Genomic DNA, 16,577 nt, shown 5'->3' on the forward strand with positions numbered 1-16,577 from the left:
GACAGATGGCTGAAAATGAGTCTTCTCCTTCCCTCGTGTTGTCTTTCTGTGTCTCCCTGGTGTTGTGGTCAGGCTCTGCGTTCCACAGAGGCTCTCAGCTGTTCCCCAGCGTTAACACCTAGCACAGAGAAAGGCCCCTGCATGTGTGTGTGTGTGTACATATATGTACTTTTGTGTGTGTGTGTGTGTGTGTGTGTGTGTGTGTGTGTGTGTGTGCGCCACCCCCTGTCTTGACAAGCAGCTGTCATAAATGCCAACATGCCTCTCCTTCTTGCATCTTACACCCCGTGGTCTCTTGTAACGGTGTGTGTGTGTGTGTGTGTGTGTGTGTGTGTGTGTGTGTGTGTGTGTGTGTGTGTGTGTGTGTGTGTGTGTTTGCTGATGTGTACCCATGCAGCTCAGGCATGTGTGTGTGTCGCTATGTTGGCTCAAGAGCTACGTGTGTGGTTTAAATCTCTCTCTAGGACCCTTACCCCTATGTAGATGTTCTGTTCTGTTCTGTTCTGTTCTGTTCTGTTCCGGTCTGGTCTGATCTGGTGAGGTGTGGTGCAGATTGATGATGTGAGTTCTGGTGGCTCTGTTATTCGAACAACTCTGTGATTGATGAGAAACCTTCACTGAGAAGGCTCACTTAGCATCTCCCTCTCCCTCATATTCATTCTTCACCTCCTTCTCCACTCTCTCTCTCTCTCTCTCTCTCTCTCTCTCTCTCTCTCTCTCTCTCTCTCTCTCTTATTCCCTCACTCCTCACTCCCCCTCTCCTCATCCATTCCTCTCCTCAGTTCCGGACTATTGATTAGTTGTCTTGGTGGATCTCTGTCTGGCCGTAAGCGTGCTGGTGTGTGTGTGTGTGTGTGTGTGTGTGTGTGTGTGTGTGTGTGTGTGTGTGTGTGTGTGTGTTGGAAGTAATCTAAAACACCTGTCTCTCTGACAGATAACAAACGCAGCATTTTACCTCCCCCAGTGTTTTGTGCTATACCCCAGCGGGACGCACAGCACACACACACACACACACACACACACAGCGCACACACAAGAAGTTGTGATTAATCTACAGGTCTCAGCAGCTCCAATGGAGGAGAATAAATGTTATAACGTACAGTAGAACCTTTCTCATCTTCTGCTCTTTCTTTGCCTGCAGCCTCTCTTTGTCTGTATTCCCTCTGCTCTTTTATATAAAACCTTGTTTTGTAAAGTAGAGCGTTGGATCTCCAATCACTGTCCCAACGTAGCAGAGAACATAAATCATGAAAACGCTAAAAGGGTTTAAAAACAGTTGCAGGTGTTCTGTCCACCTTTTCAAGGATAAATGTAAATGCAGCTGCTACAACCATCAAAAAGAACACGTGAGACCCCAGATTAAAGTAGTCTACAATGAGCTTTTCAGTGAATGTAAAGCTCAGTTAGTGGCTTTGATGAACATCCTTGTCCAGTCTTTTCGGTTACCAACAAAGCTGATTTTACAATAATTCCTTGTGTTGATTAAAACATGTGACCTCAGGTTTCTTTCAAACCTGCAGTTCTGTGTCCCATACAAATTGAGAGAATCTATCAAAATATCAGACCACATTGTTCTGCTTGATCTACTCGTTTTCGGGCACTGTGGAGCAAAACAAACGTGCATCTACTTCAGGGACCTTGAAACGGAAGGAGCGCGAAGCCTGCACCCCCGCGTATAATGCAACACAGCGAGCAGCATGCCAGACACGTAGCGTAGCATCCACAATCAGGATGGGGAGGTGATTATGGCTATTGTATGGGAGGAAATTAAAATGAGCCCCAGGTCATTACTATCGATCTGCCAGGAGAGAGAGAGAGAAAGGAGGAGATGAGAGGGAGGGGAGAGGAGAGTGGTGAAGGTGAGAGATGGATGCTGATAAGTTCAGGTGTATATTTGTGTGTTTTTTATCCAATTTTAATGGCGTTTTGTCTGGCGTTTGACTCAGACCAGAAACACAGATTCAGATCAGGAAATGCTCTGGAATTTAGTTGAGATTTCAGTGTGTTATGCTTCATGATGTTTCATTTTTTCTCTCTTTGTCCAACAGGTGGACCTTCACACTTTAAAGGTGCTTACAGGTATCGCCACCCAGGGCGCCATTTCGAAGGAAACCCAAAAGGCTTACCATGTCACCACCTTCAAGCTGGAGGTCAGCACCAATGGCGAGGACTGGATGGTCTACAGGCATGGCAAGAATCATAAGGTAAGCTCAGACTCGCGAACATACACACACATACACGCGCATGCCACGGGACGGACTGCAAAGTATGCAGACCGGAGAAAGTCTGGATGCTCTTAGGTGACACACATGCCTCGACACGCACACACATGCAGAGAGAAAAATATGAGACGGAATATATGCAGCAAGAGTTGACCACAAGCCCAAAATGAAACCCGCGTCTGCAATTACAGCCTTTCCACCGCCGCTCAGTTGGCTTCATTTAGGGGTTTACGACCGAGCCAGAATCAGCACACGTCTCCAAGCTCCAAGCGATACCTTACATCACCGAACGCGGCCACACTTAGACTGCGCAGTCTGCTTTTCACATCCCATCTGGTTTCTGTTACTTTCTGCTCAGAGGTCTGCCTAATGTCAACCTGGCTGGACAGGTCTCTAAACTGTCTCTCTCAGAGGTGTTCAGGCACGATGAATCATCAGCGAGTGCTGCGCGGTCTCGGGGTGCCGGGTCCAAATGAAGCAGACGGGACCGAGGGTCTTTAAAATGGTTGCAACTGCAATTAAAGTGTAGCAGCGTTCTGGCGGTTGTGGCTGTTTTTCCCATCACAGCCGGTCTCTCCCTGCTATGGTGGTCACACATGTTTGTCCTGCGGTCTAACGCCACGTCTAGCTTCGTGCTGTAAACCTTTACTCCTTCATGAACACCAACGCATGCACACGCTCACAGATGCATGCATACAAATGCTTCTTTGGGAAACGGGAGATTTGGTCTAACCATCTGGGGTTCCTCTGCGGATCCCGTAAGGCTTATAGCTGTAGCTAACTCGCAGATAAGTGATTGATGGATAAAACACAGGGAGTTGTGTAAAAAGAGAGTTGGGGAGAAAATAAATAAATAAAAGCAAGGGATGATAGAGGGAGGACAAGAAAGTGAGTGTAAAGCAAGTTCTTTTAATCAGGTTCACAGCTTTTTTTGAGCTCCGTCAAAGGTCCAGTTGAATGGAAAAATCATAATTTTGGTTATTTAATTCATGCATGATGTGCAAGTAAATCCACCTCTTTTTAATGATCAATTAATCAAGCAATCAGTTCACCATTCAGTCAGGTGTGTTTTCAGTCAAATAGCTATATTCCACTGACGCCAGGGTACGAAACAACAAAAATCCAATATGCAAAACGGATTAATGATGATGTTTTGGGGTAAGTTGTTGGTGTCACCACCCATAATCCCACTTGATTCCCCCATAACCCTGGAAAGCTGCTTCAGAGCTCTGCGCCTAGGGAGACGCAGAGGGGTGTGTGTGCGTGCATGTGCATATGAATGTGTGTGTGTCTTTGAGGAGGAGGGGTTTAGAATAAATCAGCAGCAGCTTCTGGAAGAATATCCCTCCCTCGCCTTCCAACACATGCACAACCTCAAACCAACTGGTATGGGTCTTTAGAGCCACTCCGCCCCCCTGGTGAGTCAGTCTGCGCAGTAATCTGGTGGTTCAGCTCCGGGTCATCAGTCGTTTCATTTGATCCGCGACGGTGTATCAATCATGAAAGAGGGAGCAGGGCGAAGTTAGAGCAGAGAGAGGTGAAAAGAGACGAAGAGAGGGATGGTCATTTATCTGACGATGAAACGATGGTGGCAGCATCCTGGAGCTTAATGTCTGTTCTTACGTCTGACACACCTCAGGCCGCCAGTCCGCATCGGCCTCGCCGTCCGAGCTGTCAACTTTAGGTTTGTAAGCGAGAGTGTGTGTTTTATGTTAGAAAGATACACATAAAAAACTCAGCAGCAATGGCCAAGAAGATCTTTTGGCAGAGTGTTTTATGGTCTGGGTGTGTAAAATGCTGCGTCTGCATTCACAGGATAATTCAAGGAAGAGTTGTTTTATAATTGAAAGCAGATCCAGCATTTGGATTTCATGCTGGGATCAGTTGTAAGCGTGTAACATTTTTTCTTTTTCGACCACATAAAGGTTAGAGTAGCAAGCTTGTGACCAGAGGGTTGCAGGTTCAGTCACCCGCGCTGGCGGGATAAATCTGGGTGGGGGGAGTGAAAGGCAGCACTTATCAGTACGAAGGTGCCCTTGAGCAAGGCCGTTAACCCCAGCTACTCCGGTGGAGCTGCTCAGCGGGCAGCAGATCAGACTCGGGGTGTACTGAGCAGCTTCCAGGTGTGAATGTGTAACTGTGTAAATGGGATCAGGGCGTCCCCCCCCAGGCTTTTCCAACAATTCAACTTTCTGCTTAATTTGAACCTGAACCTGCTCTGAACTGTCCGTTTCTCCATCCATCTCTCGCTTGACATTTTCATTCACTCACCCCTTCACGAGTTCTCTCAAAACCTCTCCATCCATCCTCCTCCTCCTCCCTCCTTGTCTGCACACTCAGTCTCCTCACATCTTCATTCACCTCATCCTTCCACTCTTTTCCATCTCCCCTCTTTCACCTCCCTCGACACTCCATCACTCGTGCTCCATCCCCCCATATGTTTCTGAGAAAGTCATCATGATTTAGACAGACGAGTTTATGCTGCTCGAACAAATGACTTTTTGTGCTTGGCTACAGTGATGGTTTGGTGTGTGTGTGTATGTGTATGTGGGTGTGTTAATCTGGAAGAATTATTGAATTAGTGTTTTATGAGCAAGAGCATTATAGGAGGACAAAAAGTAATGGGAGCCACATGGACAGAAAGAAAAGAAAAGAAAAGGAAAGCATGCGCATAGCATACGGTCTGTGCGCATTACAGCAAAGACACGCACAGATACATGCATGCATGTGGACAGATGCATGTTTACAACCTCTTTCTTGTATGGCAGCACTTGTCTCAGATGAGTAACTCTTAATAAAGCAGCCACTGTGCGCACACACACACACACACACACTCTGGTTTTAAAACATCTGGGAGCCAGCCCAAAGGGGCGGCGCCGCTGTCACACAGCATCGTGATGATTTGTGTGATCTGTAATGTATTTGATAATGTCATTAAAGGCCTGTTGTGAACCAGATGGCACATATGGAATATGTGTTAGCTTGCAGAAACGTTTTGGAGGGAAGAAGTAATATTCATAGAGCATTTCTTCCTGCATCGCACTGACAGCCTCACAAATGACAGACACTCACTCAAGACATGCACCAGAGAAGGAGGCAGACAGATAGGTCAAGTATACGACTCAGGGGGGAACGCCGGGCGAAGAAGATTATATTAGAAATCATCATTGCAGAACCAATGTGCTGTGCTGTTTCTCTATTAGAATCGTATTTCAAGCTTTCTTTGTTTTCTCCGTCTTTGTATCCGTGAGTGTTTCTGTATTCCTCTGCTCCTGCTTGTGTTGTGCAGCAGCCAGGTTTCAAATCCCCTCTTGATCATCAGGTCATGTCAGATCATTTGACTGCTCATGTGCTCTTGCATTATACAGAAACAGAAAAGTAAAATAATGACGGTGTCGGTGTAACTTCAGCTATTCTATGATTCAGAGCAGAAAACTGGCCGCGGGCCTGGTTACGGGAGGTTGCCCACATGACGAGAGAAAAGCAGCGATTTTCAGTGACCCGAGGTCTCCGGTTGAGAAATGATGTTGTCTCAGTTTGAGTCTTCGTCTGGAGGAGTCTGAGACCTTTCGCTGCGAGAGGTTCATTTAAGATCAACGTGGTACAAATGTCATTACGTAGCCTTCCCGAGTTGCTGCAGGCAGAGCTGTCTGTGGCCATTACAGCGCTGGACCTCGGCCAAGACCAAAACCTCCTATTCCCACCTTAATCTGTGGGAGGGAGGATGGATGGAGGGAGGGAGAGGAATGGAGGAGGGGGACGTGGGTGGAATGAGAGGGATCGTGATGAGAGGAAAGTTTTGGGAAGTCGAAAACACAAGCAAAACGTCAACCAGCCAAGCACTGAACTGATAGAGAGAGGAGAAACTGAGCTGTGCAGAGGGAGGAAGAGAGGGAGAAACCAAAGGGAGGAAAGCGAGGTTCATAGGGGAGCAAGTGAGTGAAGGAAAGAGACTGAGGGAGGGGGGTGTTCGCAGGGGAACCACAGAGCAAAGCAAAGAGGGATGGATGGATGAACGGAGAGGAGGAGAGGAGGAATAATGAGAATAGCAGACAAGGGTGTTGACCACAAATCCCTCTGGATAGATCAGAGGTCTCAGCAACGCAGCCTGGACGGATGTCAGGAGAGGGGAAATTAAATAAAACGACGGCGTAGTCGGAAGAGGGTGGGGCGAGGCGAGGTGAGGGAAAATGCAGGAGGGAGGGTGAGGTCAAAGGGGAGAGGGAGAAAAGAGTTTGTGACAAATGAAGAAAGAAAATCTGGGAGAAAAAGAGAGGAAGGGGACAAAGGGGGATATTCCTAGGGTGCCATGTGTCATTTGGTCTGTGAGATTTGTGGACTGAACTGTCGCATTTACCAAGACTCAGCTGTCAGAGACAGGCTACCTCCCTGAAGTCTGAGCGTGTGTGTGTGTGTGTGATGGAATTAGAGGAGATGGGGGGTGTTTTACTATTTTATAACTCTATCCACACACACACACACACACACACAACACACGCAGCACGGACATTTGAATAATTCAATGTGTCTGCACTGGTCCTCACTGGCTGACTGACTGTGGCCCTGCAGGCACACAACACAGCCACACACACGCACACACACACACACACACACACACACACCTGTTCTTTTCTTCCCAATGAGATATTCCTCTTCTTCCATCCAGTAGTTACACGCTAGACTTGGTTAGTCGGCGTCTGACTACAAACCAGAAGCAGCTACACAACATGTGTCCTTCTGCCCTGCGCACGCTTGTTATTCAGAGGAGACGGCGTGTGTAAATGAAGGAGAAAACGGTATTCAATCCGTGTCTGTCACCTTTGACTGTCGCTGAGCGATGAAAGCACCATTTGAATCTCTGAAAGATTTCTCTCGCTTGGAATTGTTCTTATAGTGTTGGTGTTAAACAACATTTCTGTTTGTTTGTTTTGGCCTGCCTGTGTGTGTGTGTGTGTGTGTGTTTTGTGGCGGTTTGTTAATGGTCTGATATTGCCACCTGCGTTAAGAGAGAAGGCAAGCTGACACCAGGAAGGCTTGGGTGAACGAATGCTTGACTTTACGCCTCTTTTCTCTCTCTTTCTTTCTCTGTCACACACACACACACACACACACGCACACACACGCACACACACACACAATATAACCTGAGATGGGTTACAGGTGCAGTCCATTAGCTGATTGTTGGAGAAGCCTTTTAGAAAGAGACTGTTAACTGTGAATTTAGTTCAAGACCTCGGAGATGCTGTGTATCCCATTACACCTCCTCGCTGTGGCTTCATGCTGCAGAGCCACAACCTGGGGGGGAAGCTTCTGTTGAATGTATAGCAAGAAAAAATATGTTTTAATAAGGCACTACTTACTTTGATTTGCACTATTAAACTGCAAGCAAGCAACACCCTGCAGATTGAAAGAGTTTAGGTAAACCTGAAAGCTGTGTTTGGTAGGTTTACTTTAACAAAGAGAAGTTACACGCGTTGCTCTTGCTGTGAACTATCGCTCTAACGTGGGCTGATAAGACCAAGCAGGGAATTTTAATCTGAAGATAAAACTGTAGAAAAACACATTGAAATTTTGACAGTGAGGTCAGCTTGGCATTGATTTAGAATATTTAAGAGACAACTTTTTAAAGTCTTCATAAAGATAATCAGTGTGTGGTGGTGAGCTCTTCCAGTGTTTTCAGCTTGCTGCTAAAAGGGTTTCAGTTTACTGAGGCGGTCGTAACAGTGAGGGGTTTGCATCAAGCCGGAGCTGAAATAGAGCTGCATCTCTGTTTGGTGACCCTGAACGAAGCTGCTAAAAGAAAACAAAATGGACTCCGCATTCGTGTCCCTGAACAGTATGTATACAGAAGTGCCCGCTACATACACAAATACGCAATTACCAATTCAAAGAGCGGGTACAAGGTCAGACATTCACACGCACACACACACACACAGAAAAACATCTAAGACTCTATGCACGCAGTTATGTCCACGTTATGTCCACACATATAGCGCTTAGCTAAGTGTGTGTGTGTGTATGTGTGTGTGGGTCTGTGCACACATTTGCTGAGGAAATGTTTCAGTGTGCACCAAGGGAAATCAGAAAGCACCCGCAAGCCCCTGACTCCTTAGAGTGAGACTTCATAATTACACTTTTACACACATACACACACACACACACACAAACACACACACATACACACACTTGTAATTACAGTCCGCTACCACAATCCCATTAAGTCTTTTGGGGCCTTTCGGCATTTTTCCATCATTTAACTGGTCACAGTTTCTGGTATTAAGGCCATTGTAAGGGCATGAGTTCACTGGGTCTGACTTTGTATCACCCAGTGCGCCATGGGTTGAATTCCCAGCTGGCCCAGTAGCTGCTCCAGTTCCTCCAAGTCAGAAACCCCTTTCATCCATATTTTGTCACCCCTGACGGAGCCTGCTGTTTAATTGATTGGGAACAGGAGGAAAAGAGTGAAGTCACACACACGCACACGCACACATGCATTCCTAAAACAAAGCGAACATCTATAAATGCGTACCCAAGCAAGTAATTGCAAAGCCTTTGGCTCTGCTGAATGAGGTTTACTCCTCTCTGTGATAAACACACTATGTTGTGTTTTCAGGACTGATGTAATATAACAGAAAGCGTGTTAGAGACACGAGGGAAAACAGCCTTTGAGGTTCTCTAATGAAACAACAGCATAGACTTTCAGATTCTTTTTTAATTTACAGCAGTGTATCAGCATGGCAGTGAGGTGGGGGGGTTGCATAGATAGAGATGTTGAAAAGGAAGACAGAAAGGAGGAGAAGCCCAGCTGTGTCTTCCTGTGGAGACGGAGAGAGAGAGACATGACACTCTGTCAGATAGACAGAGATATAAAGTCTTGGTGTCAAGAGACAGAAAGAGTGCTTCTGGCCATGTGCGCTTGCATTCAATTTCCTTTTTATCTGTATTTGTGTGTGTTTTCAGAGGAAATCATTTTGTGTTGCGTGTGCACAGGGCGGGGAGTGTGCAAGCTCGGAGGGCACTTTGTGAGGCAGTGGCAAGACTGTGTGTGTGTGTGTGTGTGTGTGTGTGTGTGTGTGTGTGTGTGTGTGTGTGATTATGTATGCGACAGTTGTGTCTGGAAGTAGTGCATTTGTCAATATCGTGTGTGTGTGTGTGTGTGTGTGTGTGTGTGTTTGAGAGAGAGATGGTTTTGTCCGGAAGGAGTCGTTTGTTAATATCGTTTCAGTGTGTGTGTGTGTGTGTGTGTGCTGAGGGGTGACAGCCTGTGTTTTCCTTTGCTCTGTGTGTGTGTGGTTAAGTCAAGAGGACGTGAGAAGAGGATGCTCTCCCACATACTTGCGCACTTTGATTTATGACACACTGCATGCCCTCAAATCGTGTGTGTGTGTGTGTGTGTGTGGTAGAAAACCCTTGCATTTGTTTCTTCCTTCATGAACAGAAACAGTACATTCAGTGTGTGCGTTTATGTTTTCATCCAGAGGGGATGTGAACGCACCAAATTCCTTTGCAGTCCATCCAGTAGTTGTTGAGACGTTTCAGTCAAAACCACAAGCGTGAACCTCATGGTGGTGCTGGAGGAACAGTCGGGAACTTTTCACCAAAGTCATCAGGCGATGTCGCCCGGAAACTGACTGTAGAAAAATTCAAGGCAATCCTTCCCATATTTGTTGCAATATTTCGGTATGACTAAAGTGTCGTCATGTAAACAAAATGTCTCTCCAGGAATTATACTGGGTCAAGCCTACAAAGTCCTTACCGTTTTCATGGAAAACTCTCACACACACCCAGCATATAGAAACAAAACCGATTTTAATGGTTTGTATCAAACTTTATCCTTTGTTTTGTTGGCCGTGAGGTTCATCGTCCATTCTGCGCTCATGAGTTGTCATGAAGTGACTTTGAGCTCCAGCTGTAGAAAAACCAGCCGTTAACGTGCTATCATTGACTCCCATCTCTTTCTCTCTCTATGCATAGGTTTTCCATGCCAATGCTGATGCCACGGAGGTGGTCCTCAACCGGATCCCGCAGCCGGTCCTGGCCCGCTTCGTACGAATCCGACCTCAGACGTGGAAGAACGGCATTGCGCTGCGGTTCGAGCTCTACGGCTGTCAGATCACGGGTAAGAAAGACGACTCGTCTTCCTCTGTAGAGCTTCTCAGACTTTTCCTGGCCCATCTCCTCATGGGACTCACTCTTGTGAAAACACGGTAGTGGTCTTGCCAAATTTTATACCAGCGATATACTGGCTTTTACACCGGGTCAGAGGCGGGGTCACACTGCTGCACAAATAACTTCGGTAGAAAACGTTTCCCTGAAAAGAACCCATCCACCCATCAGTCCACCAGTGTTTCTATTCATACCTCCTTCTCCTTTCTCTCATCTGTCTCTCTTTCTTTCACATGCACACAACACACCCACTCTCATGTGCACTCACACTCTTGCCCTCGCTCTTTCATATACATATCCTCCCTCTCTGTCTCCCACTCACACACACACACACACACACACACACACACACACACACACACAAACACACACTCTGTCGTAATAGAATAATACTAGAGTGTGATGTGTGGGTGATAACATCAGAGAGTAACAGGCTCTCAGCTTTCATCTGCAGCCCTGGCAAACAAACACGATTTCAACCAGCATAATCAGCTCAATACTATAAATAGATAAAACTTAATTAGACTGTCTGTGTTTGTGTGTCTGTCTGTGCGTTATAGAAATGGTAAAAGAGAGTTTCAATCCATTTCACTGTGTGTGTGTGTGTGTGTGTGTGTGTGTGTGTGTGTGTGTGTGTGTGTGTGTGTGTGTTTCCCAGCTCCACCGTATCATTATTAGGTTAGGGCCTCTCTCTGCTGCCATCGTAGTGGCCATTGAGAGGGACAGATATGCTCTTATCTAGGAGGGCTATTTCAGCACCCACACAAATCACAGTCACACCAAAACAATATGGTACTGCTTGCGCGTGTGTAGGTGTGTGTGTGATATAGAGAGACAGGGATGTGGCATATAGAAGGCATCTTTGCCTGTGTTCTTGTCTACCAGTTGCCTATTTTTCACCTTATTTTAACACCTGAAATTGCATTATATATCACCCTACTCTTCTCACTGTACTCTCAGCAGTGAGCTCCAACTCAACGCGTATTTTGAGCATTTATGCCTCCCCGCGTGTTGCCCATCTCTGCCGCCTTGTAATGTCTGCAATCTATCAAAGCCCTGAGGAAAACACTGACTTTTCATGCAAAATCTTGGCAGCTTCAGACTCAGTTTAGCCTTTTGTTGAGAAGGATGAGAGAGTTTGTAACTTTGCGGGTAAGCGGAGAGAAAGCGAACCACAGCTTCAGTGAGATATGTCTATAACGTGCAGAGAAAACTTTATAAGCAAACATTACCTGCTAATGGCTATGCAGTATCTCTTCTTTTACTTTCCCCGCACACACACACACACACACACACACACATATTGACAAGCACACACCCGAACACACCACCAGGGGGAATGTGATAATGCCCTGCGCAGGCCTATAAAGGCAGACATAAAGCAGTCAGTCAGTGACATGTCATTAACTTAAATCACACTTTTATGTCTCTCTGGCTCTCTACTTTTTTTCTCACTCTCTGCCAATCCCTCCTCAGTGTCGCTCTGTTTTTTCTTCCTCCTGACTCTACTTCTTTCCTCTGTCCTTCTATTGCCTTTGCTGACAGCTTCCATTCCCACTTTTCTCTCACTGTCTCTCATTTTCTCCTCCCCGTCCCTTCCCTTAAATCTTCCCTGTCCCTGCCTCATTCAGCTCTTCATTCCTCCATCCCTCCTTCCTTAATCTCATTTTATTTTAGCCCCGCAGCACCTATCAATCATTTATTTTTAGCACCTTTATCATTTTTTTTTTTCCCACTCGCCCGGCTTGTGTAGGCGTAGGCGTGCGTGAGCTTCGGCGAGGCAGAGCCTCAATGGTGTACTTTACGGTGTTTGTAAGACCCTGTTATCAGGAAAAGCACAGTGGGACCCCATGTGTGGGCTAAACATCGTGGAAGTGCGTGAGAGACCTTGACTGTTCCACTTCTACGTGCTGGTGCGTGTGCGTCTATGCATATATGTGTGTGAGCTTTAAGGGCCCTCATGCTGGTGTGTGATATCTATCTATTTTCTGCTGCTGTGATCTCGGAAGATGATATTCTCATCGACTCCCGCTGCACCCCTGTATTAAAAAAAACACCCTGCTGGAGAGCAGCTGCTTAACAAGATGGATGCAAAAATAAGAATCATAGAATAAACAATGCAATAATAGAATTTTCCTCTTGCTAATCAGTTTTTGTGCCTAGCGTAGAGCCAGAGGGAGCTCATCCAGCATTGCTTAGCTGTTGTTGTTTATTGTTGATTCATTATTTACCACAGCGAGGCGCGGCCGCAGACGTCACGGCATTAAACATTCATCTCCATGTGGACCCGAAGAATGTCACCATCAATCAGCGTCACCCTTCGCTGTCAATCCGCTCTCTCTCCCCCTTTTCTCTCTTTATCGTTCTCGCCCTTCCCATTCACTCGCTCTCTGCACAGTCCATCTTTACTGTTTGACCTTTTGTCTATCTCTTTATCTCCTCCTTGTCCTTTAGCTCCCCTTCCTCACCTTTTTATCCCGCTCTTCCTCTTTTTCATCTCATGTTTTATCCCATCACTTTTTTCACCTGCTCCATTTTCAAATAGAAATGGTCACTTTGTTTTGTTCCCTTTGTTTTTTTTTTTTCATTATTCATGGAAATTACATATTCTGATGCTTGTTAGACTAAAACACATTTGTCAGTGTAATAAACAGTATCCCTTTGATCTGCAACACGCTTTCATTTAGTTCCTCCATTTGGGAGTTCTCTGGCTCAATTCCCCATGAAGAATCCCCTTTTGGTAGCTTGGTTAAAGTTATGCATCAACTTTGCAGCCGCAGGAAGGAAAAATAATGAAATGTGTTGATGGAAAGCAGCCGAGTGCAGCACACCAGTCGTGGTTTTAACAGCGCATGTCGCCATTAGATCAAACCATGACGGCAAATTATTCCTGACCTGAAAGTCACATTCATTCATGAAGAGTTTTCAAGTGTAAGATGAAGCAGGAGCTAAGTTTGGTTTGAGACCAAGTCCTCGCATTTGGAGAAAATCCAAAAGCTTTTACAGGATAATAATAACATGTACCGCGCACTGTGTGCCTGTTACGTACTTTACATCCTCACATTTTCAAAGAACATCTACCTTCCTGGCAGCCTCTCAAAGCCCCGACATCAACCTTTCAATGCAAGACGTCCAATTCACAGTATCCTTTTCACATCAATTAATTTCTCTTATTGTTCGAATACAGTGTTTTCTGTCAAATCACGGATGCTGTACTGGTCTTTGAAACAGAAAGAGAGAGCATAGGAAAGTTTCCCAAGCTCTGCTTTGAACTGCAGGACTAAAGGCATCAACGTTCCCTGTTCACAAGCTGATTTTAATAATAAAATGGCCAGAAATCACTGTTTCCATCTGTAGCTTAAGAAAACAATCAAAACGTTTATTTCATGCTTTAGAAGATGATTGTCAGTAACATGGACTCTTATTCCACGTCTCCTGTTCAGATGCGCCCTGCTCAGAGCTGCAAGGCATGCTGTCTGGGCTGCTTCCAGACTCCCAGATCTCTGCGTCGTCCATGAGAGACATCCATGGCTCCATGGGGGCGGCCAGGCTGGTGGCCAGTCGGTCAGGCTGGTTTCCCAACCCGACACAACCAATAGCTGGAGAGGAGTGGCTACAGGTGGGGTTCATTTTACTGCATCAGTGATTTAATGTTGCCTCTTTGAGCCTTTTTTTATTCTCTCCCCCATTTTCCAACTTTATAACTTTAAAATTTATGAACAAAATTGAAAAAACCATATGACATTACATTGAGGAGACAAGATTAAGAAAATGACACAACATGATACAGGGATTACAATGCAACTAGCAAAGTGCAAAAGAACAAAGTGATTTGCACAGTGGACATCGTTTTAAACCACAGACTAGCGAGCTTCATGAAATACAATAGAAATGCAAAGAAGCTGGGACTGAGCTCTGAAGCCGGGAAAAAGTCAGAGTTCCCACAACAGGCGGGGGGATCTGGGAAGAGATTGGCTTCAGCGGTGCAGAGGGTGAGCTAACAATAAGAACTCTGTTTGCAGGCGGACCTTGGCGTGCCCAAGACGGTGCGTGGCATTATTACCCAGGGTGCCAGAGGGCTGGAGGGCAGCACCAGCGCTGAGAACAGGGCGTTTGTCAGGAAGTACAAACTGGCGCACAGCTTGACCGGCAAAGACTGGACTTACATCACTGACAGCAAGACTGGGTTTGCTAAGGTAAAGCATGGTGAACACACACACGCGCACACACACACACACACACACACACACTAACACACACACACACACACTCTCACATACACAGTCTCTGTTTGACACATACATATGTACTCTTCTCTCTGATAGTCACTGTCAGTTCTCCCTCATTTGTAGTTTATTTATAGCTGTCTTTCTCTCAATCCTTCTTCGCTCTCCCTCTCTCTCCCTCCATCTCTTTCTTCCTCCCCTCTCTCTCTCTCTGTCTCTCTCTTGCCATGTCATTTTCAGGAAAAAAAGTCATTTTATTACAGCCTCAGCTCTGATAATAATTCAATTTAATCACCTCACTCCTCATTCTCCCTGCTACTGTCTTCCTCTCTCTAAGTCCTCCGTACTCTCTCTTCCTGCTTTTCTGTGTCTCATCCTCTCGTTCCCTCATCCTCTATTTGTCTCTCATGGGTGTTAATTAAAAATGTCTTTCCTGCATCACCACTCAGCACTGCTGGCAGTCTAACGCACTGTGAGACAGGGCACTTTAAACTCTGTTCTCCTTTCTGAGACTCTGTCTTAAAACACTTTAATAGTACTACTGAGTGCCTGGCTTTCCTCCTGATGCTGAAATCCTGTTCGCTCTCATCTGCCTGTCTTTTTAAATGAGCATCCTGGGAAATTCATCATACGTTTTTTTTTTTTTTTATTCTAGAAATGGGGAAGACAGAAGATACAATTCAATTAATGAAACCAATATTACAACTTTCACAGCCCACATTTTGAGAGGATTGCCGCGGTCTAGTCGGTTTTCAGCTTGTAATAAATCTTGCCTGAGGCTGCTGCACGCCACCTCAAAAGAAAAAAAAAAAAAAAAAAAAGGGAAGAAAATGTGAAAATCAAAGGAAACACAGTCTTTGTTGTTATTTTTATGACACATGTCATACCGTGCTTGGGAACAATGCTGATTAGGAGAGTTATATGACTTTGGAGAGACAGGCTCACCATTTTGCTATTGTGAACAGTGGAGTGGTGAAATGACAAATTTAACTACCTCTGCAGCTTTTAATGTCTTCCTCCGTTGTTCCAGGATGCTCATACTCAATGCCGCCTTCACCACACAACGATGCGTCAGTGCACCCACTCTGACAGATGTCACACACCTCAAACAAACATGGAGCAAAGCTTAACACTCATCATTTTGAATCTCAGACACCAGATTTGGGTGATGTGTTAAAATTGTCCAGTGGCCACAAGAACCATTTTAGTCCATCTTCCCTCAGTTACAGCAATCACCAACTTTGGTTTGGTTGAAATAAAGCCCTGATTCATTGATATAGATGTGAAAATGGACAGTCAGCTTGTCATACAGTGTCACTAACCCTCTGACACCAAAACATCCACTGACTGGCCATTCATAACCATTAATGCACAGTCTTTAATGCATACATTCATCACTCACTCTCACTGTCAACTTAAATACCTGCACATTGTAAATTTCATTGTATATATTGGTTGTTTTGTATTTTTGCTCGACATATAGTGTCGTAATGCAACTTAGTATGGTATAGCAACCTTCTGTTAAGTCTCTTTTGTCCTTTTTTAAATTGCAAATCCATTGAGTGCAAAGCCAGAGTCAGATTCCTCGTATGCGCGCACATACTTGGCCAATAAAGCCGATTCTGATTCTGAAAATATTCTCGCTCGACATGCTGTTTTCCCTTCTGCCTCTCTCTGCCGCTGCTGGCCTCTTCGTGCTACTGGGTTAGCTTGCTGACTGAGAGTCTGTGGCTGAGCAGCGGCTCTCACTCTTTCTTTATTGGCGGATGATAAATTTGTGCAATAAAATCACAAAAATCACCCCAAAATAACAACCAGCAATGTACTCAGTCACTTGCCAATAGCCGATATATTCATCCCATCTCCCAACCCTATATTAGAAACAGCTTTGTCTTTAAGACAAACTCTAGCAAGCAGTGATACTTGTTGCACATTTTCCTTTGAATCAGCACTGGCAAGCCAA

General features: G+C 45.5%; 1 protein-coding gene across 2 annotated transcripts in view; it reads left to right on the top strand.

The window, feature by feature from the left end:
* The window catches only part of LOC121615912 (neuropilin-2-like), a 91,257-nt gene that overhangs the window by 37,749 nt on the left and 36,931 nt on the right, over positions 1 to 16,577 (top strand). For both annotated transcript variants that reach the window (XM_041950429.1, XM_041950430.1), the window contains exons 7-10: positions 2,049 to 2,204; positions 10,197 to 10,341; positions 13,832 to 14,007; positions 14,411 to 14,584. In XM_041950429.1, coding sequence (XP_041806363.1) covers positions 2,049 to 2,204; positions 10,197 to 10,341; positions 13,832 to 14,007; positions 14,411 to 14,584 — 651 coding nt within the window. The remainder of the gene's footprint in view (positions 1 to 2,048; positions 2,205 to 10,196; positions 10,342 to 13,831; positions 14,008 to 14,410; positions 14,585 to 16,577) is intronic.

This window comes from Chelmon rostratus, chromosome 13, assembly GCF_017976325.1.
Source record: "Chelmon rostratus isolate fCheRos1 chromosome 13, fCheRos1.pri, whole genome shotgun sequence".
NCBI classification, from domain to species: domain Eukaryota; kingdom Metazoa; phylum Chordata; class Actinopteri; order Chaetodontiformes; family Chaetodontidae; genus Chelmon; species Chelmon rostratus.